Here is a 26,847-nt window from a genome sequence, read left to right as displayed (position 1 = left end):
AGGGAAAAAAATGTTTTTTTTTATATCTTTTTGGGGGATATTTATTATAGCAAAAAGCAAAAAATATTGAATTTTTTTCAAAATTGTCGCTCTATTTTTGTTTATAGCGCAAAAAAATAAAAACCGCAGAGGTGATCAAATACCACCAAAAGAAAGCTTGGTTTGTGGGAAAAAAAGGACGCCAATTTTGTTTGGGAGCCACGTCGCACGACCGCCCAATTATCAGTTAAATCGACGCAGTGCCGAATCGCATAAAGTGGCCTGGTCTTTAAGCTGCATAATGGTCCGGGGCTTAAGTGGTTAAAGAACACAAGAAAAGCCGTAACACGCCCACATTTTCAATATTTAGGGTCCACAATGTGTGCGTTGACATGCATTTGCATTTTAATATGCCCTGTGAAGAGATTGCTCAACAGTAGCTTGACTGAAGGGCTGGTTGTGGAAAAATATACTCCTGTTAGAATTCCAAGTAGCAGTGATGACCCAGAAACCATACTGCATTCACCCAAAATGGAGAAATCCTTTGGAATAACACTTATGGGATACAGTGGAACCTTGGTTCACGAGTAACGCGGTTAACGAGCGTTTTGAATAACGAGCAACTTTTTTTTTCTCACAAAACAAGCAGAATTCAAGCTAATGGGGTGTGCAGTACCACAATTAGCCAGAGGTGCGGGGGTACCGGTGAAACTCGAAACGGTTCGGAGCCGTTCCGAGTCGTTTGAAAATACTCAGAATCACTTGCAATGCCAAGCTGAGGTTTCCAAAGCGAGCAAAGTCCTTTCTTGTAAAAGAGAGGTATGGACTCCAGAGAGAGAGATATAATTTTGCCCCTGTACAAACCATTAGTAAGACCTCATCTGGAATATGCAGTTCAGTTTTGGGCACCAGTTCTCAAAAAGGATATCGGAGAACTGGAGAAAGTGCAGAGAAGGGCAACCAAACTGATAAGAGGCATGGAGGAGCTCAGCTATGAGGAAAGATTAGAAGAACTGAATTTATTCACTCTTGAGAAGAGGAGAATAAGGGGGGATATGATCAACATGTACAAATATATAAGGGGTCCATACAGTGAACTTGGTGTTGAGTTATTCACTTTACGGTCAACACTGAGGACAAGGGGCACTCTTTACGTCTGGAGGAAAAGAGATTTCACCTCCAAATACGGAAAGGTTTTTTCACAGTAAGAGCTGTGAAAATGTGGAACAGACTCCCTCCAGAGGTGGTTCTGGCCAGCTCAGTAGATTGCTTTAAGAAAGGCCTGGATTCTTTCCTAAATGTACAGAATATAACTGAGTACTAAGATTTGTAGGTAAAGTTGATCCAGGGTAAATCCGATTGCCTTTTGGGGGATCAGGAAGGAATTTTTTCCCCTGCTGTAGCAAATTGGATCATGCTCTGCTGGTTTTTTTTTTTGCCTTCCTCTGGATCAACTGTGGGTATGGAGTTGGGTGTATAGGATTGTACTGTGTTTTTTATTTTGTTTTTTTTATTTTTTGTGGTTGAACTGGATGGACTTGTGTCTTTTTTCAACCTGACTAACTATGTAACTATGTAACTATGTAACTTGGAAATACTCCATTCCCGAATGTTTCCGAAACTTTCTGACGTTTTCCGAGATCAGCCGAGCTGTCCCCGAGTATTTCTAAAGGCTCTCCGGCGCTCCCTCCACCACCTCTGGCCACATGCGGTATTGCATGCCATAGAAGTCAATGCAGAACAAATTTTCTTTGTTTCCATTGATTTCTATGGGGATTACAAGAATTCTCCTGGAACGGTTTATGCTCGTAATCCAAGGTACCACAGTACCTAAGTTTCTTTCTTCAACCTTCCAGTTAAATTCTGAATTTGGAATGCAGTGGACCATGTACTGGAATGACACTGTACATATAACATTTCGCTCCCAGCTTCCAAGATGTCAGAGACAAACCAAATTGACAACCCTCTACAACTGGCGCCCACCTTTTCTACACAAAGGTTAAAGCAATAAAAGTAAAGGTTTAATATTATATGGCAAGATAGGCACATATTTGTCACGGGTAACATGATTGGGGTTAAACGCAGTTCCAGTAACGGTCTCCATTCTTAGGTCACATTCTACTTAATAATATCTAGCACATAGTAAAGAAGGAAAATCATTATGAAACTTGAGTTGGCTTGTAACTCTAACCAAATTACTGGGTCATTTGAACTACAATAGTCTGCGAGCAGCCAGGAAAAACAATCCTAGCTTTTTGTTTTATTTATTTTAATATGGTTTACCAGGAAATATAAATGAGGATTAATCTTATTTCCTGCTATAATCCCTGATTCATTTTGGAGCCATTCGTAATGACCCATGGAATGGAATCTGCAAAACTGCCCCGGTCTTTAGATCTGTTTTAGCAATGAGGGTCTGTTAAAAAAAAGTTTACTGTACAGTATTCAAGAACATACCTCCCAACATTTTGAGATTGAGGGACACCTACTAGCAAACATATGTAGGCATAGAACATGCCCTTTGCCATGCCCCTTAAAGGGGACATAACCAAAAAAAAAGGCTAATTAAATCCAGAAGTGCTTTTTTTTACCATATACACTGCTCAAAAAAATTAAAGGAACACTTTTGAATCAGAACTCCTGGGATATTAATCTGGCCAGTTAAGTAAGTGAGGGGGAGGGGTGTATACAGAGGGGGTTGTTAATCAGTTTCAGCTGCTTTGCTGTTAATTGAAATGAACAGGTGCACTAGATGGGCAACAATGAGACAACTTCCAAAACAGGAATGTTTTTTCAGGTGGAGGTGTCTGGCATTTTTTTTCCCTACTCATCTTTTCTGACTGTTTTTCACTAGTTTTGCATTTGGCTAGGGTCAGTGTCACTACTGGTAGCACAAGGCGATACTTGGACCCTATAAAGGTTGCACAGGCAGTCCAACTCCTCCAGGATGGCACATCAATATGTGTCATTGCCAGAAGGTTTGCCGTGTCTCCCAGCACAGTCTCAAGAGCATGGAGGAGATTCCAGGAGACAGGCAGTTACTCTAGGAGAGCTGGACAGAGCCGTAGAAGGTCCTTAACCTATCAGCAGGACCGGTATCTGCTCCTTTGTGCAAGGAGGAACAGGATTAGCACTGCCAGAGCCTAAAAAATTACCTCCAGCAGGCCACTGGTGTGAATGTCTCTGACCAAACAATCAGAAACAGACTTCATGGGGGTCGCCTGAGGGCACAACGTCCTCTAGTGTGCTCTGTGCTCACTGCCAGACACTGTGGAGCTCGATTGGCATTTTCCATTGAATGCCAGAATTGGCAGGTCCACCACTGGTGCCCCATGATTTTCACAGATGAGAGCAGGTTCAACCTGAGCATATGCGACATACGTGAAAGGTTCTGGAGAAGTCGCGGAGAACTTTATGCTGTCTGTAACATCGTTCAGCATGACCAGTTTGGTGGTGGGTCAGTGATGGTCTGGGGAGGCATATCCATGGAGGGACGCACAGACCTCTACAGGCTACACAATGGCACCATGACTGCCATTAGGTATTGAACCCATTGTCAGACTCTACGCTGGGGCAGTTGGTCCTGGGTTCCTCCTGGTGCACGACAATGCTCGGCCTCATGTGGCGAGAGTAGGCAACCAGTTCCTGGAGGATGAAGAAATTGATACCATTGAATGGCCCCCACCTGACCTAAACCAAAAAAAACACCTCTGGGACATTATGTTTCGGTCCATCTGGTGCCGTCAGGTTTCGCCTCAGTCTGTTCAGGAGCTCAGTGATGCTCTGGTCCAGATCTGGGAGGAAATACTCCAGGACACCATCCGTCGTCTCATTAGGAGCATGCCCTGATGTTGTCAGGTATGCATAAAAGCACTTGGGGGCCATACAAACTACTGAGGACCATTTTGAAATGAAATTTCAGCAAAATGGACTAGCTTGCTGCATCATTTTTTCACTTTGATTTTCGGGGTGTCTTTGAATTCAGCCCTCTGTAGGTGGATCATTTTTATTTCCATAAAATGATGTGCCAACCTTTCATTCCTAACACATTACCCAGTCCATATCAGTATAGATATCCAGCATGAGGTTTTTGCCCGTTGAGTTCTGATATGTTTTCAAAGTGTTCCTTTAATTGTATTGAGCAGTGTATATTCCTTTATATTGGCTTTTAAAATTGACAAATTATACAATTTAGAATTTGGGTGAAAGGTTTAGCACTGGGAAACACTTTTTGAAAAATAATAAGTGAATTTTATATACAACTATATAGATCAGACCAAAATGAGGGACAAATGAGGAGGAAAGAGGGACATTGCTCCAAATCAGGGACAGTCCTTCGAAATCAGGGACAGTTGGGAACTATGTTCAAGAATATGAGTCCAATAATAACAAAGAGGGACATAAAGGACTTCTAGTGACTATTAGCTGGATTCAGATAGCTTTACGCCGGCGTATCAGTAGATACGCCGTCGTAACTCTGAATCTACGGCGTCCTAAATTTAAGCGTACTCTGGAAACCAGATACGCTTGAATTAGGCTAAGATACGAGCGGAGTAAGTCTCCTACGCCGTCGTAACTTAGGGTGCAATATTTACGCTGGCTGCTAGGTGGCGCTTCCGTTGTGTTCGGCGTAGAATATGCAAATGACTAGAAACGCCGATTCAGAAACGTACGTGCGCCCGGCGCATTTTTTACGTTGTTTACGTACGGCTTTTTCCGGCATAAAGTTAGTCGAACAAATAGCTGGACTAGTCAATGTTAAGTATGGCCGTCGTTCCCGCGTCGAAATTTGAAAATTTTACGTCGTTTGCGTAAGTCGTCCGTGAATGGGGCTGGACGTAATTTACGTTCACGTCAAAACCAATACGTCCTTGCTGCGTACTTTGGAGCAATGCACACTGGGATATGTACACGGACGGCGCATGTTCGTAAAAAACATCAATCACGTCGGGTCACCAATCATTTACATAAAACACGCCCCCCCATCCTCATTTGAATTAGGCGCGCTTACGCCGGCCCCATTTACGCTACGCCGCCGTAACTTAGGAGGCAAGTGCTTTGTGAATACAGCACTTGCCTCTCTGACTTAAGGCGGCGTATCGTAAATACGATACGCTATGCCGCCTGAAAGATGCGCCGCCCTACCTGAATCCAGCTAATTGTCTTTCTAGTATTTCCCCATTCCTCTGAGTGGCAACTACCTACAAAAATACTTAGCCTCCTCTTGAGTTCTTCACAGTGCAACTCTGCCAGACATCTTACACCTCTTGTGGAGAAAGAAAAACATCCATATTCCCATTGCACACATTCCTGGACGGTTCTAGAATGCTGGGTGCCTCCAGCTGGAGACTGGATGGAACATAAAACAATATAGATATTTGTCAGCACACCACGGATCGTCAAGTTGAGTCCAAATGGCTTTATCGTAGCTGATTTCAAGGGACTGTCCCTGATTTGGAGCAAAGTCCCTCTCTCCCTCTTTCCTCCTCATTTGTCCCTCATTTTGGTCTCATCTATACAGTTGTGTATAAAATGCACTATTTATCTTTTAAAAAGTGTTTCCCACTGCTAAACCTTTTATCCAATTTCTAAATTGCTACACTTGTAAATGTCAAAAGCCAATATAAATGAATAGTAGTGGTATAAAAAAAGGACTTGTGGGTTTAACTAATCATTTTTATTTGGATAATTCTCCTTTAAGGGGTGTGGCATTGGGAGTGTCATATGCCAGGGGTAGGCAACCTCAAAGAGGTGGAGATCTAATTCTCATTCAGAAAATGCACAAAACCTGCAAAATATAATAGAAGTCTACGACTAAGCACAGCACACCCACAGATAAGCTGCAGGGACACTGCACTGCACCAGTGGTGTGGGTTACCCGTATTGTGTGAAAGCAATCCTATACTATAATGCCCATTGTAATGCTTTACACTGACCAGGAGATCTCTTCTTTCCTGCTGCTGGCACCACTCTACAAAGTAGAAACCACAAGTGGTTAAAGGGCATACAGATGTCTCCGTCGCACCATGAACCGGTATACCCCTAATTGAAGGGTGCTGCATTAACTGGGGGATGACACCTCAACAGTCAGATTGAAAAAAAATTTGCCTATAGTTCTACCTTAATCTGCTTCCATCAGAACCACCTTTGTTGACATGTCATACTGCAAAGTGCAATGTTTAGGAACCATCAAGTGTTCCTTTATCAGTCAAAGTGATCTGTTGATGTCACTTTGCCCAATGAAGGGCCCTAGGTGTTTTCAAAGTTGGTAACCTAAAGGATAATAATACACTTTCCCCGACTTGTTCACTTTCCGACTTAGTTGGGGTAGGCGGTACACTTTGGGGGTGGGTCAGCCAAGCCTTGTGACCTTTGACCTCTGGGAACCCACCTTCTGACCTTTGACCCCTGGGGGAAGTCCCTGTTCCGCCTTATTCTTCAAGGGAAAACCCTAAACCCTAACCCCTTAACCCTAACCTTAAACCCTAACCCCTTAACCCTAACCTTAAACCCTAAACCTAAACCCTAACCCCTTAACTCTAACCCCTAAACCCTAACCCCTAACCCTAAGTTCTTTAGGCATCCAAATTTTACCCGTCCCCAACTGTTCAGTAACCAGCACTATATGTAAACACTGTGAAAAATGAAAAATTATTCTGACCTGCCCTAAAACTTTTCTTTACTAGGGAAGAAGTCACTGCCACATGTAAGGACTACCATAGAAATGTAAGGAGAAATTTCAGGTATGGATAATTTTATATAGCTGTGGGATCCCTCTAGAACAGTGTTTCTCAACTCCAGTCCTCAAGGCGCCCCAACAGGTCATGTTTTCAGGATTTCCCTTAGATGAAACGGCTGTGGTAATTACTAAGGCAGTGAAACTGATCAAATCACCTGTGCAAAATAATGGAAAACCTAAAAACATGACCTGTTGAGGTGCCTTGAGGACTGGAGTTGAGAATCACTCCAGTCCGTTATGCCAGTGATCTACACTAGTTTCCAGGTCCTGTGCCAAGCCGCTGCCCTTCTGCATTCTAGACACAGCAGGCCATTCAGAGATTGCTTTGCCTTTTCTCAATGAATGCAGTATGGAGAGGTGGTGCAATGATGTCCTGCTGTCTATCTAGCCCAATCAGAGAATGCTCTCTGAATGGTGACCATGCCCAGTGGCGGTGTTCACAATGCAGCAGGGCAGCTGCTTGGCACGGGACACACAAGCAAGTGGGGATCCCAAAGGCAGGGGCGGACTGACCATTGAGGCTCTCGGGCACTGTCTGAGGGCCCCATGCCACTAGGGGGGCCCATCAGGGTTGCCAGGCTCAATAAAACCAGGGACAGTATGTAAAAATCTGTGTTTTTTTTACATCTGTCCCCGATATGTCCAAAACCGACATGCTTTTGATGGTAGCTGCCCCACCTCTGCACTGCCTCCTGGCGAGGTGGCCATCTGTAAGCCCGGGGGCCCCATAATCTTCTATTGCCCGGGGGCCCCATGAGTTGTCAGTCCGCCCCTGCCCACAGGTATGATATATGCATAGTTATATTGGTCCAAGTTGGCCCACTGTAAATATCTGGAATTCACATTTATTGTACTTTAGCACTGTTCTTACCTTAGAAACAGAAACATTTTTGGCCAGACAATGCTTAACTTAAAGGGGTTGTAAAGGTTAATTTTTTTATTTTCTAAATTGGTTCCTTTAAGCTAGTGCATTGTTGGTTCACTTACCTTTTCCTTCGATTCCCCTTCTTTGTTTTCTTTGTCTGAATTTCTCACTTCCTGTTCCTCCTCAATAAGCTGTTCAGTAAGCTGTTCTAAATGACTTTCCACCGCTCGGATGATGGTGGAAAGCTTACTGAGGAAAAACAGGAAGTGAGAAATTCAAACAAAGAAAAATAACATTTAGAAGGGAAATCTAAGGAAGAGGTAAGTAAACCAACAATGCAATAGCTTAAAAAAAACAATTTAGAAAATAAAAGACGAACCTTTACAACCCCTTTAACCTATCACCAGCTCAAGTCTCTCTCTCTCTGGCTGCTGTAGCCCTATCACAGGCATGGTTGGGGTTGGGGGGGGGGGTGCATGATCCTTACATTTAGACATAGACAGCTAATCAATGTCAAAAAGGTTCTGAAGCCCAAACCTTTTGACAAGACATAATTTGAAGTCCTATACACTTGGGGCTAGATTCACGTAGAATGGCGTAACTTTGTGCGGGCGTAACGTATCCTATTTATGTTACGCCTCCGCAACTTTTACAGGTAAGTGCCGTATTCTCAAAAAAAAGTTGCGGCGGCACAGCGTAAATAGACTGGCGTAAGCCCGCCTAATTCAAATTGTGAAGAGGTGGGCGTGTGTTATGTAAATCAGGCTTGACCCGACGTGATTGAGGTTTTTCCCGAACGGCGCATGCTCCAAAGTACGCAGCAAGGACGTCATTGGTTTCGACGTTAACGTAAATGACGTCCAGCCCCATTCACGGACGACTTACGCAAACAACGTAACTTTTTCAAATTTCGACGCGGGAACAACGGCCATACTTAACATTGGTACGCCGCACTTACGCCACCATATAGCAGGGGTAACTATACGCCGGGAAAAGCCTAACGTAAATGGCGTAACTGTACTGCGTCGGCCCGGGCGTACTTTCGTGAATTCGCGTATCTAGCTGATTTACATATTTTGACGCGTAAATCAGTGTACACGCCCCTAGCGGCCAGCGTAAATATGCAGTTATGATCCGACGGCGTAAGAGACTTACGCCTGTCGGATCTAAGGGAAATCTATGCGTAACTGATTCTAAGAATCAGGCGCATAGATACGACGGCGCAACTCAGAGATACGATGGCGTATCTGGAGATACGCTGTCGTATCTCGGTTGTGAATCTGGGCCTTGGTGTTTTTCCATGAATTGTACAATTTAATCAAAAGTCATGGACATCTCGGAGCTTGCTGTTAGAAGGGATCGTTCGTACCAAAAAGCTGTGTTGCAGTGTCTTGGGAAAATGTCCCGCATATTGAATTCTGGTGCATTGACCTGTTCTGTCATTCAATGAATTCCAGTGGGGCCCATTGAGACACAACACAACGCAAACGACATACATGTCATGACATGTGTTTTCCTGTGAAATATCCTTTACATGGATTTCCTTGGTGTGGGTTCTAGGAAAGTGAGGGGGAGCATATCCTACAGTGATGAAGTTCTTACATTACAGGGACACGGTCATTACATCCTGATGGCCCACCCCACAGCAAGTTATACTGACCAATTTGCACTCTCTCACCTCCTTCTCGCTGCAGTAGTCCACCTGGGGTTGCTACCTGTACAGATTTACTTGGACAGTTCAGGTTTATATGCAGTGAGGGAAAATCAGAACAACACGGGAGACTCTTGTCAATCAGGACAGCTGGGAACATCGTCACCAAGAAAACAATTGGTAACGCACTACGCCGTCAAGGTCTGAAATCCTGAAGAGCACGCAAGGTCCCCCTGCTCAAGAAAGCACATGTACAGGCCTATCTGAAGTTTGCTAATGAACATCTAAATGATTTCGAGGAGAACTGGGTGAAAGTGTTGTGGTCAGATGACACCATAATCAAGCTCTTTGGCATCAACTCAACTCGCCGTGTTTGGAGGAGGAGGAATGCTGCCTATGATCCCAAGAACACCATCCCCACCATCAAACATGGAGGTGGATACATTATGCTTTGGGGGTGCTATGAGGACAAGACAACTTCATTGCATCAAAGGGACAATGGGTGGGGCCATGTATCGCCAAATCTCTGGTGAGAACCTCCTTTCCTCAGTCAGGGCATTGAAAATGGATCGTGGATGGGCATTCCAGCATGACAATGACCCAAAACACACAGCCAAGGCAACAAAGGAGTGGCTCAAGAAGAAGCACATTAGTCCTGGAGTGGACTAGCCAGTCTCCAGACCTTAATCCTATTGAAAATACGCGGAGGGAGCTGAATGTTCGCGTTACCAAACATCAACCTCAAAACCTTAATGACTTGGAAAGGGTCTGCAAAGAGGAGAGGGACAAAATCCCTCCTGAGACGTGGGCAAACCTAGTGGCCAACTACAAGAAACATCTGACCTCTGTGATTGCCAACAAGGGATTTGCCACCAAGTACCAAGTCATGTTTTGCAACGGCGTCAAATACTTATTTCACTCCTTATAATGCAAATCAATTTATAACTTTTTTGAAATGCATGTTTCTGGATATTGTTGTTGTTATTCTGTATCTCACAGTTAAAATAAACCTACCAATAAAATTATAGACTGATCATTTCTTTGTCAGTGGGCAAACATACAAAATCAGTCATATATATATATATATATATATATATATATATACCAGGGCCGGATTTACTCTCCCTGCCGCCCCAAGGCCAGTATCCGCAATGCACCTCTTCCCCCGCCAACCGAACCCCCCCCCAAACCAATGGAGAATGGCAACCGGATAGCAGGGGTGGCACGGTTAGTTCACATTTTTTTTTCTTATTTTTTTACTTTATCACTTTTTTCTTTTTATTTATTTGTAGCTTGTCACTTACTTTTTTTTATTTTTGTATAATTTTCTTATTATTTTTCTTATTTTTTACTTCTTAATTACTTTTTTATTTTATTAATTTAAATATTATTTCTTCTTATTTTTATATTTTTATTTTTTTTTAAATTTCACTTAACTTTTTTGCTATCACTCAGGAGAAAACAATTCTCTGTGTGATAGCAATTGGAGGTGACATGTTCTCTTTATTGACCCTGTCACCTCCAAAACAGGAGTCCTAGCACAGTGCTAGAACATCGACAGCAGGAACAGGAGACTCGGTGGCCGGGGGGAGGACAGAGTCCTGAAGGCAGAGCCAGCAGAGAGAGGTATGTGGGGTGGGGGGAGAGGGGAGGATGGACGGGAGCACACATTTTACAAGTGATTTCGTCGACATCGCCGCAATCACTTGTTAACGAGCGAGCGGATTCCCCCATAACTTACTGCCCCTAACTGTATGTTCCGGGCGTCGGGGGACTCCATGCCACTGCCGCCCCTTGACGCCCCAAGGCCTGGCCTCAGTGGCCTTGTGGGAAATACGGGCCTGTATCTATCTATCTAGCTATCTATCTATCTATCTATCTATCTATCTATCTATCTATCTATCTCATATCCATCTATCTCCTATCTATCCGTCTATCTCCTATCTATCTATCTATCTATCTATCTATCTATCTATCTATCTATCTATCTATATATCTCCTATCTATCTATCTATCTATCTATCTATCTATCTATATATCTCCTATCTATCTATCTATCTATCTATCTATCTATCTATCTACTATCTATCTATCTATCTATCTATCTATCTACTATCTATCTATCTATCTATCTATCTATCTATCTATCTATAAAATATATACTGTATCATTATATATATATTTATATATATATATATTGATCTATATACTGTATCATTATATATATATATATATATATATATATATATATATATATATATACTGTATCATTATATATATATATATATATATATATATATATATATATATATATATATATATATATATATATATATATATATATATATATATATATAGAGAGAGATCTATATACTGTATATCCTATTGAGTATGAGTTCTTAAATCACTGTCTGCAATTAATTAACAAGGTTAAGTCCCTTGCAAAATTCCCACAAGAAGCTGATTCACAAGCAGTTCAGTGTCCCACATGGCAGTCAGACTAATGTAAACAATTTGGCGATTTCACAGTGACTTCTGATGCAATCACTGTTTTGCCTCTTAAAGGAACAAAAAAGGTCAATAAATGCTTATTACACCAGAATAGCAAAGAGCTCAAAATATATAAAATGTCCAAAAGATTAAATAAGGAAAATGTTTCTACTATCTGATAGTCCGCTTAATTCATCTATTTGGTGCTATCTCTCTCACAACGATTGGTATTAGCGCTTTATCGCAATGCAAGTGCGCTGGTACACAGAAAGACACCACTTCCTGATGGACGCGCTCTGCAGCGCAACGAAACTGCGGTGTGCTACCAAGAAATAGCGCATGCAGTAATCCTAAAACCATTTTTGCACACAAAAAGTATTCCAGCTCAAGTCAGACTTTTTTTTTTCTGTGAATTGCTTGGAATTTCATTCCCAGCCTGGGAGACGGTGCCCTCAGGCTATAAGCATTTGGAAAGCTGTATCAAGTTACGAGGCAGTAAACTTCACATTACAGAGCGGCAGCATCCTGCAGGGTGACAATGGTTGTCCACATTCAGGGAAACTCACCATACCCGGGAAAATCCTCCATTCCAAACTATTTGACGATGAAAATGTCAGACCATAGAACTGGCATGCTAAACCAGTGCTATGTGGACTGTGTGTGTGTATATATATATATATATACGGTATATATAAAAGGGTTCTTCAAAACGTTTCCAAAAAGTGCTGAAACTTTTGAAGACCTATATATATATATATATATATATATATATATATATATATATATATACCGTATTTTTCGGGGTATTGCGCGCTCCGGCGTATAGCGCGCACCCCTAATGTGGACCCGTATATATACATACACTATATTGCCAAAAGTATTGGGACATCTGCCTTTACACACACATGAACTTTAATGGCATCCCAGTCTTAGTCTATAAGGGGAGGAACCAGATAAGCGCAAGTTCCATTTCTGGGTGGAACTCCGCTTTAAGAGCCCAACCCCTAAAAAACAACCCATCACCATAATTCCCCCTCCACCAGATGATTTGGACCAGTGCACAAAGCAAGGTCCATAAAGACATTGATGAGCGAGTTTGGGGTGGAGGAACCTGACTGGAAGGTCAGGCGTCCTAATACTTTTGGTAATATAGTGTATATATATATACACACACAGGCCTTTTTTTCGCAAACACTAGGTGCTAGAACCTAACCACGACACCACAAATCCCCTTCCCCTACACATACACCTTCCAAATCACATCAAATAGTGGGTGTGGTCCGTCAAATTTCATGAACAGTAAGATGGCCTTATATATATATATATACATAGTTGCCAAAAAATTTAAAAAATTTCCAGGGACACTTTGCAGCACAGCTATTAATTAATTACCACACTGACTTCTCCGAAGCTCCACCCACTCCGCATAATCTTCGCCTGGCGAAGATTATGCGTAGTGGGTGGAGCTTCGGGGAAGTGAGTGTGGTAATTAATTAATAGCTGTGCTGCAAAGTGTCCCTGGACAAATGTTGGCAACTATCACCTGTATATATCAATACCGTTTTTTTGTTCCGCTCATTCAGTTTAGTGATTGAAGAAGAAACTAGCATGTCAAAGTAGACCTAAACCCGATCATTAAACTCTGACTAAAATGGTACCTGTAGACCCTGAAGGTCCTTGTTATAGGGTGACAACGCTCTGTCTATTTCTCTCCAGTGTGCTCCTCTGTTGTCCTCTTAACAGTGACAGATCTGGGGGGTGCTGGAGTGGGCCTCCCCCCCTCTCCCAGAACCAGTGACGTCAATATCAGGAAGTGGAGGGACCAGGAAGTGGTGCACATTTTTGGTGATGCTTGTTGGCATGGTTGCACAGTGTCATGCCCTTATCTGGGGCTGGGTGTTATTCGTTGCTTTGGTGCGGGTGACCTGCCAGCATGCACCATGGTGGGATTCAGAAAAAGATGGAAGTGCTGCTTCTGTCTAGATCTGCTCCACCCCCCACCCCCTGGTATGATGCTACAGCTGTGGTGAAGATTTGAAGGTAGGCCTGACTCTAATATGAAGAGGGCTGACTCTGATGTTATACGGGCTGATTCGGATGTGATAGGAGGACTCTGATATTATACAGGATAACACTGATGTGATAGGAGGACTCTGATGTTATACGGGCTGACTCTGATGTGATAGGAGGACTCTGATATTATACAGGATAACACTGATGTGATAGGAGGACTCTGATGTTATACGGGCTGACTCTGATGTGATAGGAGGACTCTGATATTATACAGGATAACACTGATGTGATAGGGGGACTCGTTACAGAGGTTGTAAATCTCAGACATGAAATATAAACAAAGGATATCCCTCTGTAGTGTGTACTTGTCTGTGTAATTTATGTCTGCTGCTTCGTTCCTCTACTATCTGCATGAGCAGGGGCGGACTGACAACTCATGGGGCCCCCGGGCAATAGAAGAATATGGGACCCCCCAGGCTTACAGATGGCCTCCACGCCAGGAGGCAGTGCAGAGGCAGGGCAGCTAAAATCTCTGTTTTTTCACATCAAAGACATGTGGGTTTCGGACATATCAGGGACAGATTTAAAAAAACAAACGGATTTTTACATACTGTCCCTAGTTTTATTGAGCCTGGCAACCCTGATGGGGCCCCCTAGTGGCATAGGGCCCTCGGGCAGTGCCCGAGAGCCCCAATGGTTAGTCCGCCCCTGTGCATGAGTCACTTCTAACAAGTTTTCCTGACACCAAGAGATAAAAGGTGATGGGGAGGAAACTCCAGCACACAGCCTGACATTGACAGCCACAGCTCTGTTCCTGTGTGCTATGTCCCTTCCCTCCAGTCGGCTTATAGATCTCTCCTCACTGAGCTCTGCAGAGTGTAATTTCATCTCCCCACCTCCTGCTTTCTCACAGCTCAGACAAGCTGTATAAACTGTGAACTTTTTCAACGGCTGTAGAGGAGATCTACAGATAAACAGGTCCAACCTATGTAGAAGGATTTGTTTCATCTCTGTGCATCACATCACTGGGTATATGTAAGGGTTTACACCGATGTGATGGGAAGGCACTGATGTGATGGGGGACTCTATTGCAAAGTGGGGGGCACTAATGTGAAGGGGGAATCTGATGGGAAAGGAAGACAGTGATGTGATGGAGGGACATTAATGTAAAGCGGAAAATTCTGATTTTCAGGGCGACTGATGTGATGGGGTTTGTAATGTGAAGGAGAGCTCTGATGTAATGGAGGGACCATGATGTGATGGGGAAAATTTTATGTGAAAGGGGGTCTCTGGTGTGATGAGGGGACTCTGTGATGTAATGTGTTGGGGGGATTATAATGTAATGGAAAGACTCTAATGTGATGGAAGTGACTCTGATGAGATAAAGGACTTTGATATAATGAGGGGACTATGATGTAATGGGGACTGACTCTTATTTCAAGATGGGTGCATCTTGACTATCCTAGTTAGTACTAAATAGCAGCATAGAAGGGCTTTATAATTCGTTTCTATCAAAATAGTATTGATCGAAATCTTAGTTTGCCTTGTCCTGCCAATCCGACAAGTCCCAGGAAATCCGCAAACCCCTCTTTCACGATGTCATGTAGGGGAGCTTACAGTTAAGATTCATTAGAAAAAGATAAACGGTAGAGACCCGTCCCCTGGGCCAATCTGTCGATCTGTAGGACAGCTCAAAGTCAATGTAGGAGAGCCAGGCTCGTAAAAAAGATACAATTTGATTGTATCTAAAAAGCTCGGAAAGGGGGCATATGCAAGTTGTCCTGAAAATTTGTTAGAGCAGGGGTGTCAAACTCAATTCCATTGTGGGCCGCATCAACATTATGATTGCCCTCAAAAGGGCCGGTTATATCTGTAAGATTCGATGTCCAGCACATCCCCTTCCCTTACATTAGATTTTAAGAGCCACCCCACCATGAGAAGTTGAGTCCCCCACTCTCCCTCACATCACAGTGCTCCCCCCTTTCCTCATGCTGCTTCTGGGAAGAAGCTGGATGCATTGCTTGAAAGCAGAAAGTAAGTTTCTGGAGCTGCAGGAGAGGTGGGAGGGCCACATGGAATGGCCTGGGGGGCCGGGTTCGGCCCACAGGCCTTGTGTTTGACACATGTGAGTTGAAGTATATAGTGTATCACCATTTAAAAAGTCGCCAATCCGTAGGAAACATGTATTTATCCACCAAGAAAACTGAGAGGAATGCATCCCGGGCCTGCCTCAAACTCCTGGTTATCAAACACTGGAGCCAAGCGGGTGTGGATAGAAGAGAGGGGCCTCCTAGCCCTCAACCTTTCCCAAATTGCCAACGTGTACGACAGGGTAGGGCACAAGATAGGAGAACGCAACCTCCTAGGAATCCACATAAGGGCATTAATTAGGCAACGGGGACGTGCCAATGCTTCAGTCAAGACCCATTGGGGCCTAGGTCCCACAGCAGTGGTGTAGGTCAGTTAAGCAATTTGTGCCGCCTGATGCAAGGGGAGACACCATGGAGTGGGTGACATCATCATCCACTGCATTGTCCTTCAGACCACAATATACAGTTCATGACTGGGGGGGGGACCTTGTGATTTTGTATACTTTTAAAGGGTGCTGTGACTGATAATGGTTGAGACACGCTGGCCTACAATCAGGGGTCAAGTCCTGGGGAAAAAAGTGTGGGAACTCCCACCCAAGATCCACTCCCCCACCAAAAAAAAAAAAAATGGTACGCTCATATGCATTATTACTAAACCGCATGTTTTTTTTTCGATCCACTGTACCTTAGTAATCCTTTATGTTACTGGCTGCTTCCTGTATATGGATTCAGCGGGTATTCCGTCACTTCCTCGATGCCGCAATGTCTCCTGGGAGCTTTTGTCATTGTTCCCAGGAGACATTGCGGAGGTCTGCCGCGAGTTATCGCGTGAACCTTAAGCAAGTTCTTTCTAAATCCCACGTTAGCACGCGGCAGACCTCCGCAATGTCTCCTGGGAACAATGACAAAAGCTCCCAGGAGACATTGCGGCATCGAGGAAGTGACAGAATACCCACACACTACCCGATGAATCCATATACAGGATGCGGCCAGTAACATAAAGGATTACTAAGGTTCGCCTGCCCCTGACAGTGACGCGAGCTGGGCATCGCCGCTTAGTGAAGGATTGGCTCGGACGGCTCGGCTGCTCTCGGCTGCTCTAGCAAAAGGGAACTGAGTTCCTGCTGTGAAAAAAGTGCAGGAACTCCGTTCCCACGCGTTCCCGCAGGACTTGAGCCCTGCCTACAATACATACACTTTGGGGGTTATTTACGAAAGGCAAGTGCAAAATGCACTTGAAATTGCACTGAAAGTGCACTCGGAAGTGCAGTCGCTGTAGATCCGAGGGGGACATGGAAGGAAAATAAAAAACAGCATTTTAGCTTGCACATGATTGGATAATAAAATCAGCAGAGCTACCACTAATTTCAGATCTACTCCTCAGATTTAGTGACTGCACTTCCAATTTCAGTGCAATTTCAAGTGCACTTTGCACTTGTAAATAGTCCCTTTTGAGTCACAACCACATAGAGACTAGGGTTCCCTGTCCACAGCCTGCACCACCTCTGCACTACCTGGAAGTAATATTGGACTTTCCTTTCAGGTTGTGACTCATGGTACAAAGTCACACCAAGTGAGCATGGAGTATATGCTTGCCTGCATCTCTGTCACAATGTTTACAGACTGTCAGTGACTCACACACACAGCCAATGCCAGCAGGGAGACTAAGGCCTGGTTCATACCTATGCATTTTTTAGTGCGTTTTTACATTTGGAAAAATACACCACAGTCCTTTTAGGCTCGATTCACACCTATGCATGTTGCTTTTTAGCGTTTTTGCGGCGCGTGCTGCGTTTTTTGACGTGTGTTTTTACCGCGATTTGCAGTTTTAATTTTTTTTACATCAATTTTTATTTTTTTAAATTTCCTTTAACAACCAGCTATAAACAGGTAAAAAAAAAACGCAAATCACAGCAAAATCGCGGTAAAAACGTGGTACTTGCGTTTTGGATGTGGGTCCATTGAATTCTATTACATGCAAAACGCTGCTTTTTGCGGGAAAAAAAGTCCCCGACCCTTTCCGAAAAACGCAGAGGCACAAAAAAGCATTGATGTGAACATGTTCCATAGGAACCCATGTTAAAAAATTCCCCTGCTTTTCTGCAAAAAGCACCAAAAAATGCATTAGTGTGAATCGAGCCTTAAAGCGGAGGTCCGGCTTTAAAGAAAAAAAAAAAATTAAAAGTCATTCTCCATTCACACTGATGCATTTTGCAGAAATGCAGGGAAATTTGGTTTCCTATGGAACATGTTCACATCAATGCTTTTTTGTGCCTCTGCGTTTTTGGAAATGGTCAGGGACTTTTTTTCCTGCAAAAAGCAGCGTTTTGCATGTAATAGAATTCAATGGACCCGCATTCAAGACGCAAGTACCACGTTTTTACCACGATTTTGCCGTGATTTGCGTTTTGTGTTTTTTTTTAACCTGTTTATAGCTGGTTGTTAAAGGAAATGTAAAAAAAAAACAGCAAAAAGCAAATCGCGGTAAAATCGTGGTAAAAAACGTGTGTCGAAAAACGCAGCAAGCACCGCAAAAAGCAACATGCATAGGTGTGAATCGAGCCTTAGACAGAGAGAGGGAAACAGGGGAGAGCTATCTGGGGAGGATAAAACACAGGTGTGTTGACAGGAAGCCCCCCCGACATACGTTATGCTGACATGGCCCACTGTTGTCACCGTCAGGAAATTTACATGGAACTTCTGCTGAAGTTAGGGTTGCCATTTTTTCTTCAAGCCAAACCCGAACACTTTAGCAGCAGACAGTAGATTTTTTTTTAGTATACACTATAGGATTGTAACAGACCTGGGACACCTTGGGGCACTCCAAAAAGAACAGCACACCTCCCAACATTTTGAGGTGGAAATAAGGGACACCTATTAGCAAAAGTATGTAGGCATAGGGCACACCCCCTGCCATGCCCCCTTAAAGCAGAGTTCCACACAAAAGCGGAACTTCCGCTTTAAGCACTCCTCACCCCCCTGACATGCCACATTTGCCATGTCATTTTTTTTGGGTAGTGGGTACTTAGTTTAGAGTGGGACTTCCTGTCCCACTTCCTCCTTCCTGCTCTTGGTTGCCTAGGCGACTCCTCCTCTCGCCATAGGCGGCCTCTCCCTCTCTTCAATCTTCTGGGACACCTCACAGGTCTCAGAAGATTGCCTGACCACTAGCAGAGCTCAGCGTGACTCGCGCATTTGCAGTGCGCGCCTGGCCGTGAAGCTTAAAGCTGTCACGGCCAGGTGCCCACAGTGGCTATGACGGGGCGGGCAAAGAGAAGCGAGGCTTCGAGTGGCCGCATCGCTGGATAGTGGGACAGGTAAGGGTCTGATTATTAAAAGTCAGCAGGTACACTTTTTGTAGCTGCTGACTTTTAATAAACTAAAAAATGTGTGGAACTCCGCTTTAAAGAAGAATTATACAAAAAAAAGATTAGGTAAACCCACAAGTGTTTTGTTTTTTTACCCATACCATTTCTTTATACAGACTTTTGGAATTTATAAATGCAACAATTCAGAAATTGGATGAATGTCGGCAAACACTTTTTGAAAGATAAAAAGTGCATTTTATATACAACAATATAGTTTAGACCAAAATGAGGGACAGATTAGGAGGAAAGAGGGACATTGTTCCAAATCAGGGACAGTTGGGAGGTATGGAATAGTAATTTGGCGCGCATAGTGCCCCCTTACCCTCCTGTCAAGCTCTGTTCCGAGCCACATTCCTGTCTGAATAATATGTCAGGATTTCAGGCGGACTGAAACCCGAACACATGGGGCCAGATTCACGTAGAAGTGCGGCGGCGTAACATATCGTAGATACGTTACACCGCCGCAAGTTTTCATCGCAAGTGCCTGATTCACAAAGCACTTGCAATGAAAACCTACACTGGCGGCCTCCGGCGTAAGCCCGTGTAATATAAATGGGCGTGTGGCATTTAAATTAGGCACGCTCCCGCGCCGGACCTACTGCGCATGCTCATTTTTGAAATTCCCGCCGTGCTTTGCGCGAAGTGACGTCATTTTTTCGAACGGCGACGTGTGTAGTGTACTTCCGTATTCCCGGACGTCTTACGCAAACTACGTGAATTTTCAAATTTCGACGCGGGAACGACGGCCATACTTTATACGCACATACGTGTGATGTGTAAAGTTAGGGCACCCAAAACGACGACTAACTTTGCGATGGGAAACTAGACTAGCAGCGACGTAACGAACGCGAAAAACCGTTGTGGATCGCCGTAACTCCTAATTTGCATACCCGACGCTGGTTTACGACGCAAACTCCCCCCAGCGGCGGCCGCGATACTGCATCCTAAGATCCGACAGTGTAAAACAATTACACCTGTCGGATCTTATGGATATCTGTGCGTAACTGATTTTATGAATCAGTCGCATAGATACTCTGAGAGATACGACGGCGTATCTCCTTTGTGAATCTGGCCCATGATTCATAACCTGGACTGTCCGGGTGATTCCTGGTTTAGGTGGCAACCCTAGCGGAAGAACATGTAGATAGTAGGTGATTGCAAAGGGACAGCAGTAAGTCAACAGCATTGAGATCCAAGAAAAGATGAAAAAAAGTTAAAAACCAAAATGATAACAATTGCTGGTGATACATCATGCGTTAATAAACTAAAGGGCCTACATCTGCTTTAAAGATGTGCTTCCTTGCATACTTTTACAGCCCACTATTACAAAGCCAAACTTCCTGTTTACCTCTTCTGGAGAGCATTCTTCATAGATTTCCTTGGAGAATCCATGAGCAGCTGGTGACATGTCACTGGTACCAGAAACAGGAAGTTCAACTCACAGCAATGCCCTTGGTGTCACCAAGACAGGAAGTGAGGGGACATCTCCCGAACAGTAACACAGCAATAAACACCTGAATGAGGATTGAACTGTTCGCCAATCTTCCAAAAACAAAAAGCCAAAAAAGGGTACAAGTTTTTTTTTGTTTTGTTTTTTGCATCTTTGGAAAATAAAGCTTCCTTTATTACCTCCTCTCTCATTCTAATGATGTATCTTATGCATACCACCTGTTTATGCTATGGATTCAAATTCGAAGTACACCTAATTATTGTTGGTATTTGCTCTTTGACTGATCTCATATGTTGCAAAACAAAAAAAGTAAAATAAAAGAAAAAAAAATGTAAAAAACGATAATAAAACCCAGCCCAGGCTGTACACAGGCAGCCTATAGGGGTGGATGTAGATGCAGTGGCTGCACAGACACAGCCAGATGTCAAAATTGGACATGCATGCAGGAGTAGGTGCACAGATCCCAATGCACCCTCCCCTGCACATCTGTGGATCTGTTGCGCCTGCATCCACCTGTTTAGGCCACCTGGGCGTAGCTCCAAGGTAGATGCAGATGTAGAAAACAGCGGCTTAGCACACAGGATGGGGTCAACCCGCCTGAATGAGCCCATAGGCTGCCTGTGTGCAGCTCAGGGCAGATGCAAGTGGAAGAACCAATGCAGCCTGCATACAGAATGGGCGTCAACACCCGTCTGAATTAATCCTTAGACCCAGTGGCGACTGGTGGGCTGTCCTTTGGGGGGGGGGGGGGGGGCGGCAAACAAACAACACCCCAAGCGGCGCAGCACTAACAGCCACCCCCCCTGGGGCTGCACGGCACCAACAGCACCCCCAGCGGGGCTGTGGTGTCCTCTCATCCTCTCATGGAGTGTAGGCAGCAGCGGCCCGGTGTCCACTCCTCAAGCTTCCTTGGCCATGTCTCTCCTCTTCCGCCAAAGTGCATGGCATCCAGTAGGATCGCCTGACCGCTTTGGCGTGACGTGACTCCTGATTGCCGGGGAGGAACTTTAATGTGAAAATAGCGAAAATTAATTTGGTAATGTCACACAGCTTTGAGGCCACCCTTTTTTGAAGCCTATTAGAGCCTCTGACTCTAATCAGGTGCTTCAACCCCCCCCCCCCCCATTGGAATCCATAGTCCGGCACTCTAGAAATACTCCCATCTACGCTGGATCATGTTGCTGGAAAAAATCAGGGGTAAAAACTGTGCACACTGGGGCAGATCCACAAAGAAAGTACGCCGGCGTATCTATTGATACGCCGGCATACTTTCAAAATTCCCGCGTCGTATCTTTGTTTTGAATCCTCAAAACAAGATACGACGGCATCTGGGTTAGATCCGACAGGCGTACGTCTTCGTACGCCTTCGGATCTTAGATGCAATTTTTCGGGCGTCCGCTAGGTGGCGTTCCCGTCGTAATCCGCGTCAAGTATGCAAATTAGGTATTTCCGACGATCCACGAACGTACGAGCGGCCGTCGCATTTAATTTCCGTTCGGCTTTTTCCGGCGTATAGTTAAAGCTGCTATCTGGTGGCGTACTCAATGTTAAGTATGGCCGTCGTTCCCGCGTATAATTTTGAAAATTTTATGTCGTTTGCGTAAGTCGTCCGTGAATGGGGCTGGACGCCATTTACGTTCACGTCGAAAACAATGACGTCCTTGCGACGTCATTTGGAGCAATGCACCCTGGGAGTTTTGACGGACGGGGCATGCGCAGTTCGTTCGTCGCTGGGACGAGCTTCATTTAAATGAAACACGCCCCCTACTCACCGCATTTGAATTCCGCGCCCTTACGCCGCGAGAGATACACTACGCCGCCGTAACTTACGGCGCAAATTCTTTCAGGATTCAAACCAAAGCCAAGTAAGTTACGGCGGCGTAGCGTATCTCAGATACGCTGCGCCGGTGCAGATCTTTGTGGGTCTGCCCCTGAGGCTGGATTCACACCTATGCATTTTTTAGTGCATTTTGCAGATTTGCACTAAAGAATGCGATCCATAGGAAACCGTGTTAAATGGACTGCAGTGCAAATCTGCCTAAGGCCTAATTCACACCTATGCATTTTTATGGCTTTTTGCATTTTGCAGATTTGCACTACAGAACGCGATCCATAGGAAACCATGTTAAATGGACTGTAGTGCAAATCTGCAAAAATGCAAAAAGCACTAAAAATGCATAGGTATGAATGCAGCCTTAAAATGCATAGGTATGAATCCAGCCTTAAAATGCATAGGTGTAAATCCAGCCTTAAAATGCATAGGTGTAAATCCAGCCTTAAAATGCATAGGTGTAAATCCAGCCTTAAAATGCATAGGTGTAAATCCAGCCGGAGGGTCGCTTCCCACCAGGAATCACACAGGATGTGCGTTCCGCTGCGAATCACATGCAATTCTGCGCGGTTCGATTTCAGCCCATTCATTTTGAACGCGTTGAAATCGCAAAGCGCCATAAGTAGCGCATACACTACTTTTGGAAACTGCAACTGAAGCCTAATTCTCCCCCAGATATTTCCTCTTGCATTTAAATAAACCACAGTACAACAGGCTATAAGTCTATTAGATTGTAAGCTCTTGGGAGCAGGACCACCCCAGCCCTCTTCTATTGAATTTCCCTTCTGCAGACTTATATTGTCTTCCTTTTGCAATATAAAGCACTGTGCAGACTGCTGGAGGTCTATAAATCCCGTATAATAGTAATAAAAATATAATGTAAATATATCCAACATGCCACAACATCCAACGTGTGAATGATCAACACAATAACAATAACTTCCTACAAAAGACAAATATTGAGTGAAATGTGATCTGCTACAATGTAACTCGTGCAGGGAAGGGGGTGACTTGCTGCAGCATGTCTCCGACTTACTTCTCAGCGCCCCGACCAGCATGTTCCCATCCTTGATCAGCTCTTTAATAAACTTGTTGGTCCGGTCCAGCTCAATCTCATGACATTTCAGCCTTTCCCTGAAGTCGGGACTGTCCAGGTAGGAATCGCTGAACTCCAGAGTCGGCAGCCCCATTGTAACGATCCTGGATGGAGGAGAAGAGCGGAGTTGGGGGAAGTTTATTGCAGAAGAGCAGCGAGTCGCCCGATTCGGGATCCTAGGAGCAGACGGTCCCCCGAGTGTGTCCAGAGCTGTCACCCAGCTGCATTGTCCCCCTGTCTGTGTCTGCAGTCAGCAATGTGCAGACATTTCCGGCAGATCTCAGCCTTGTCTTCCCCCCTCCCTCTGTGATCACTATGGCTGATCAAGTCCCAGACTACAGGACTACAGATCCCCCCCCTCCTCCTCCCTTCCCTCCTTCTAGATTATGCCACTCAGGGACTCCCAGCAAGGTCACCCTCAGGTCACCTCACATTCCTAGATAAAGTCAGTGGAGGGAGGTGGGATCATGGCTCTCCCTTTGTCCAAATTCCTTGAAAGCTGCTCTGAAGACAGCAAAAGAATAGGGACTAGGAGGGGGGTGTGCAGGGATCAGGATGGAAGGACCATGCTATGGGCAGCTCCGGGGTGAAGGTCCCGCTTCCAGCTGTCTGCGGAACTCCCGGGACAAACACTGAGAAAAGTTTAGGGAAAGAAAAGAAGTTTGGGAAGTTGAGAAGTTTGTCTCCTGACTGCCGTCTATAGGGGACACGAGGAATAGCTCCAGACGTATGACCTCATCGGGGTCATTGTATCCTACACAGCCTGAAATATCATTCCGAGACGCACGTATGGGACAAGGACCCCTGGAATCCAAGGCGAGGGGGTCATCGTGCGACCCCCCACCACCACTTCTTTAAAGCGGATTTCCACCTAAAAGTGGAGCTTCTGCTTTAACCACTTAAGCCCCGGACCAATATGCTGCTAAATGACCCAAGGGGTTTTTACAATTCGGCACTGCGTCGCTTTAACTGACAATTGTGCTGTCGTGCGAAGTGGCTCCCAAACAAAATTGGCGTCCTTTTTTCCCCACAAATAGAGCTTTCTTTTGGTGGTATTTGATCACCTCTGCGGTTTTTATTTTTTGCGCTACAAAAAAAAATAGAGCGACAATTTAAAAAAAAATGCAATATTTTTTACTTTTTGCTATAATAAATATCCCCCAAAAATATATAAAAAAACTTTTTTTTCCTCAGTTTAGGCCGATACGTATTCTTCGACCTATTTTTGGTAAAAAAAAAATCGCAATAAGCGTTTATCGGTTGGTTTGCGCAAATGTTTTACCGTTTTCAAAATAGGGGACAGTTTTATTGCATTTTTATTTTTATTTTTTTCTACTACTTATGGCGGCGATCAGCGATTTTTTTCGTGACTGCGACATTATGGCGGACACTTCGGACAATTTTGACACATTTTTGGGACCATTGTCATTTTCACAGCAAAAAATGCATTTAAATTGCATTGTTTATTGTGAAAATGACAGTTTCAGTTTGGGAGTTAACCACAGGGGGCGCTGTAGGAGTTAGGGTTCACCTAGTGTGTGTTTACAACTGTAGGGGGGTGTGGCTGTAGGTGTGACGTCATCGATCGTGTCTCCCTATAAAAGGGATCACACGATCGATGCAGCCGCCACAGTGAAGCACGGGGAAGCCGTGTTTACACACGGCTCTCCCCGTTCTTCAGCTCCGGGGACCGATCGCCGCACTCCAGCGGCGATCGGGTCCGCGGGACCCGCGGTCCCGGAGCTTCGGACCGGGCGCGACCCACGGCTGGGTACTAGTACAGGACGTACCTGTACGTGCTTGTGCCCAGCCGTGCCATTCTGCCGACGTATATGTGCAGGAGGCGGTCCGGAAGTGGTTAAAGCGGATTTCCACCTGAAAGTGGAGCTTCTGCTTTAAGGACTCCTGACCCCCTGACATGCCACATATGGTGGGGGGGGGGCGGGTACTAGACATGTGCAATTTGCTTCGTTCTGAATTCGTTTTTCAACAAATTTTGACAAATTCGTTAATTTGTAAATATCCAAATTAGCCGAATTTGAAAGGAAATTCCAATACCTATAATTTAATAGTTAGTAATAGTTAAGTTATTATTAGTTTATTACTATTATTATTATTATTATTACAGATTTTCGAATTTTCGGGCTTTCGAAAATTCGAAAATCCGAAATCTGAAATAATAACTAACTAATAATAACTTAACTAGAACTAACTATTAAAGTATAAGTATTGAAATTTCCTTTCAAAATTTGGCAGTTAGTGAGCGCAACAAATGTATCCTAAGTTGCATATTATCCGAAATAACGAATGCAGTATCTAAACGTATGGAACGTAACTAATTAATAATAGTAAACAACAATAATAATAAAAACTTTTTATAATTTGTATTGTTATCATTATTATTATTAAATTGTTCTGTTCCATTTTTTTAAATGCTGCATTCGTTATTTCGGATAATTCGTAACTTCAGATAAATTCGTATTCGTTACGTTCACTAACAGACAAATTTGAAAGGAAATTCCAATACCTATAATTTAATAGTTTGATATTATTAGTTAGTTATTCTTTCAAATTTTCGGATTTTCTTTCTTATTTTTGGATTTTCGAATTTACAAATTTGCGAATTTTTTAATTTACAAATTGCGATCATAACGAATGACCCGAAAAACGAAAACCCCCACCCTAAAAACGAATCAAATGAAAACAAAGGCCCGGATTCACATACATCGGCGCATATTTCTGCTGGCGTAGCGCATCTCATATGCGCTACGCCGACGTAACACAGAGAGGCAAGCACAGTATTCACAAAGCACTTGCTCCCATCGTTGTGCAGGCGTAACGTAAAATCCTAGGCGTAAGCCGGCCTAATTCAAAGTAGGTGGAAGTGGGCGTGATCCATTTAAATGAAGCGTGACCCCATGCAAATGATGGGTCGAACGAACGGCGCATGCGCCGTCCCGTGGACGTATCCCAGTGCGCATGCTCAGAATCACGTTGAATATACTCCCTAAGATAGGACGGCTCAATGCCTACGACGTGAACATAACCTACGCCCAGCCCTATTTACGTACTACTACGTAAACGATGTAAAATACGCTGGCTGTTCCCTGGTCCATACCTTTGCATGAGTTGCGCCTCATAGATGGGGAACAACTATACGCTGGACGTAAGCCTTACGCAAACCGCGTATATTATGCGCCGGGCGCACGTACATTCGTGATTCGCCGTATCTCCCTCATTTGCATATTTGCAATGAGGCGGCCATCGTAAATATG

At 44.2% G+C, this 26,847-nt stretch overlaps 1 protein-coding gene across 1 annotated transcript in view; it reads right to left on the bottom strand.

Annotated features, from left to right (window-relative positions):
• Positions 1–24,219, bottom strand: part of ARHGAP42 (Rho GTPase activating protein 42) — a 520,987-nt gene extending 496,768 nt beyond the window's left edge. The window contains exon 1 of the mRNA XM_040340188.1: positions 23,513–24,219. Within this exon, the coding sequence (XP_040196122.1) occupies positions 23,513–23,666 (154 nt within the window). The 5' untranslated portion in view covers positions 23,667–24,219. The remainder of the gene's footprint in view (positions 1–23,512) is intronic.
• Positions 24,220–26,847: the final 2,628 nt, after the last annotated feature.

This window comes from Rana temporaria, chromosome 2 (genome assembly GCF_905171775.1).
Source record: "Rana temporaria chromosome 2, aRanTem1.1, whole genome shotgun sequence".
In the NCBI taxonomy this organism is placed as follows: domain Eukaryota; kingdom Metazoa; phylum Chordata; class Amphibia; order Anura; family Ranidae; genus Rana; species Rana temporaria.
Note: the sequence above shows the minus strand (reverse complement) of the source record. Positions and strands in the feature narration are given on the sequence as shown.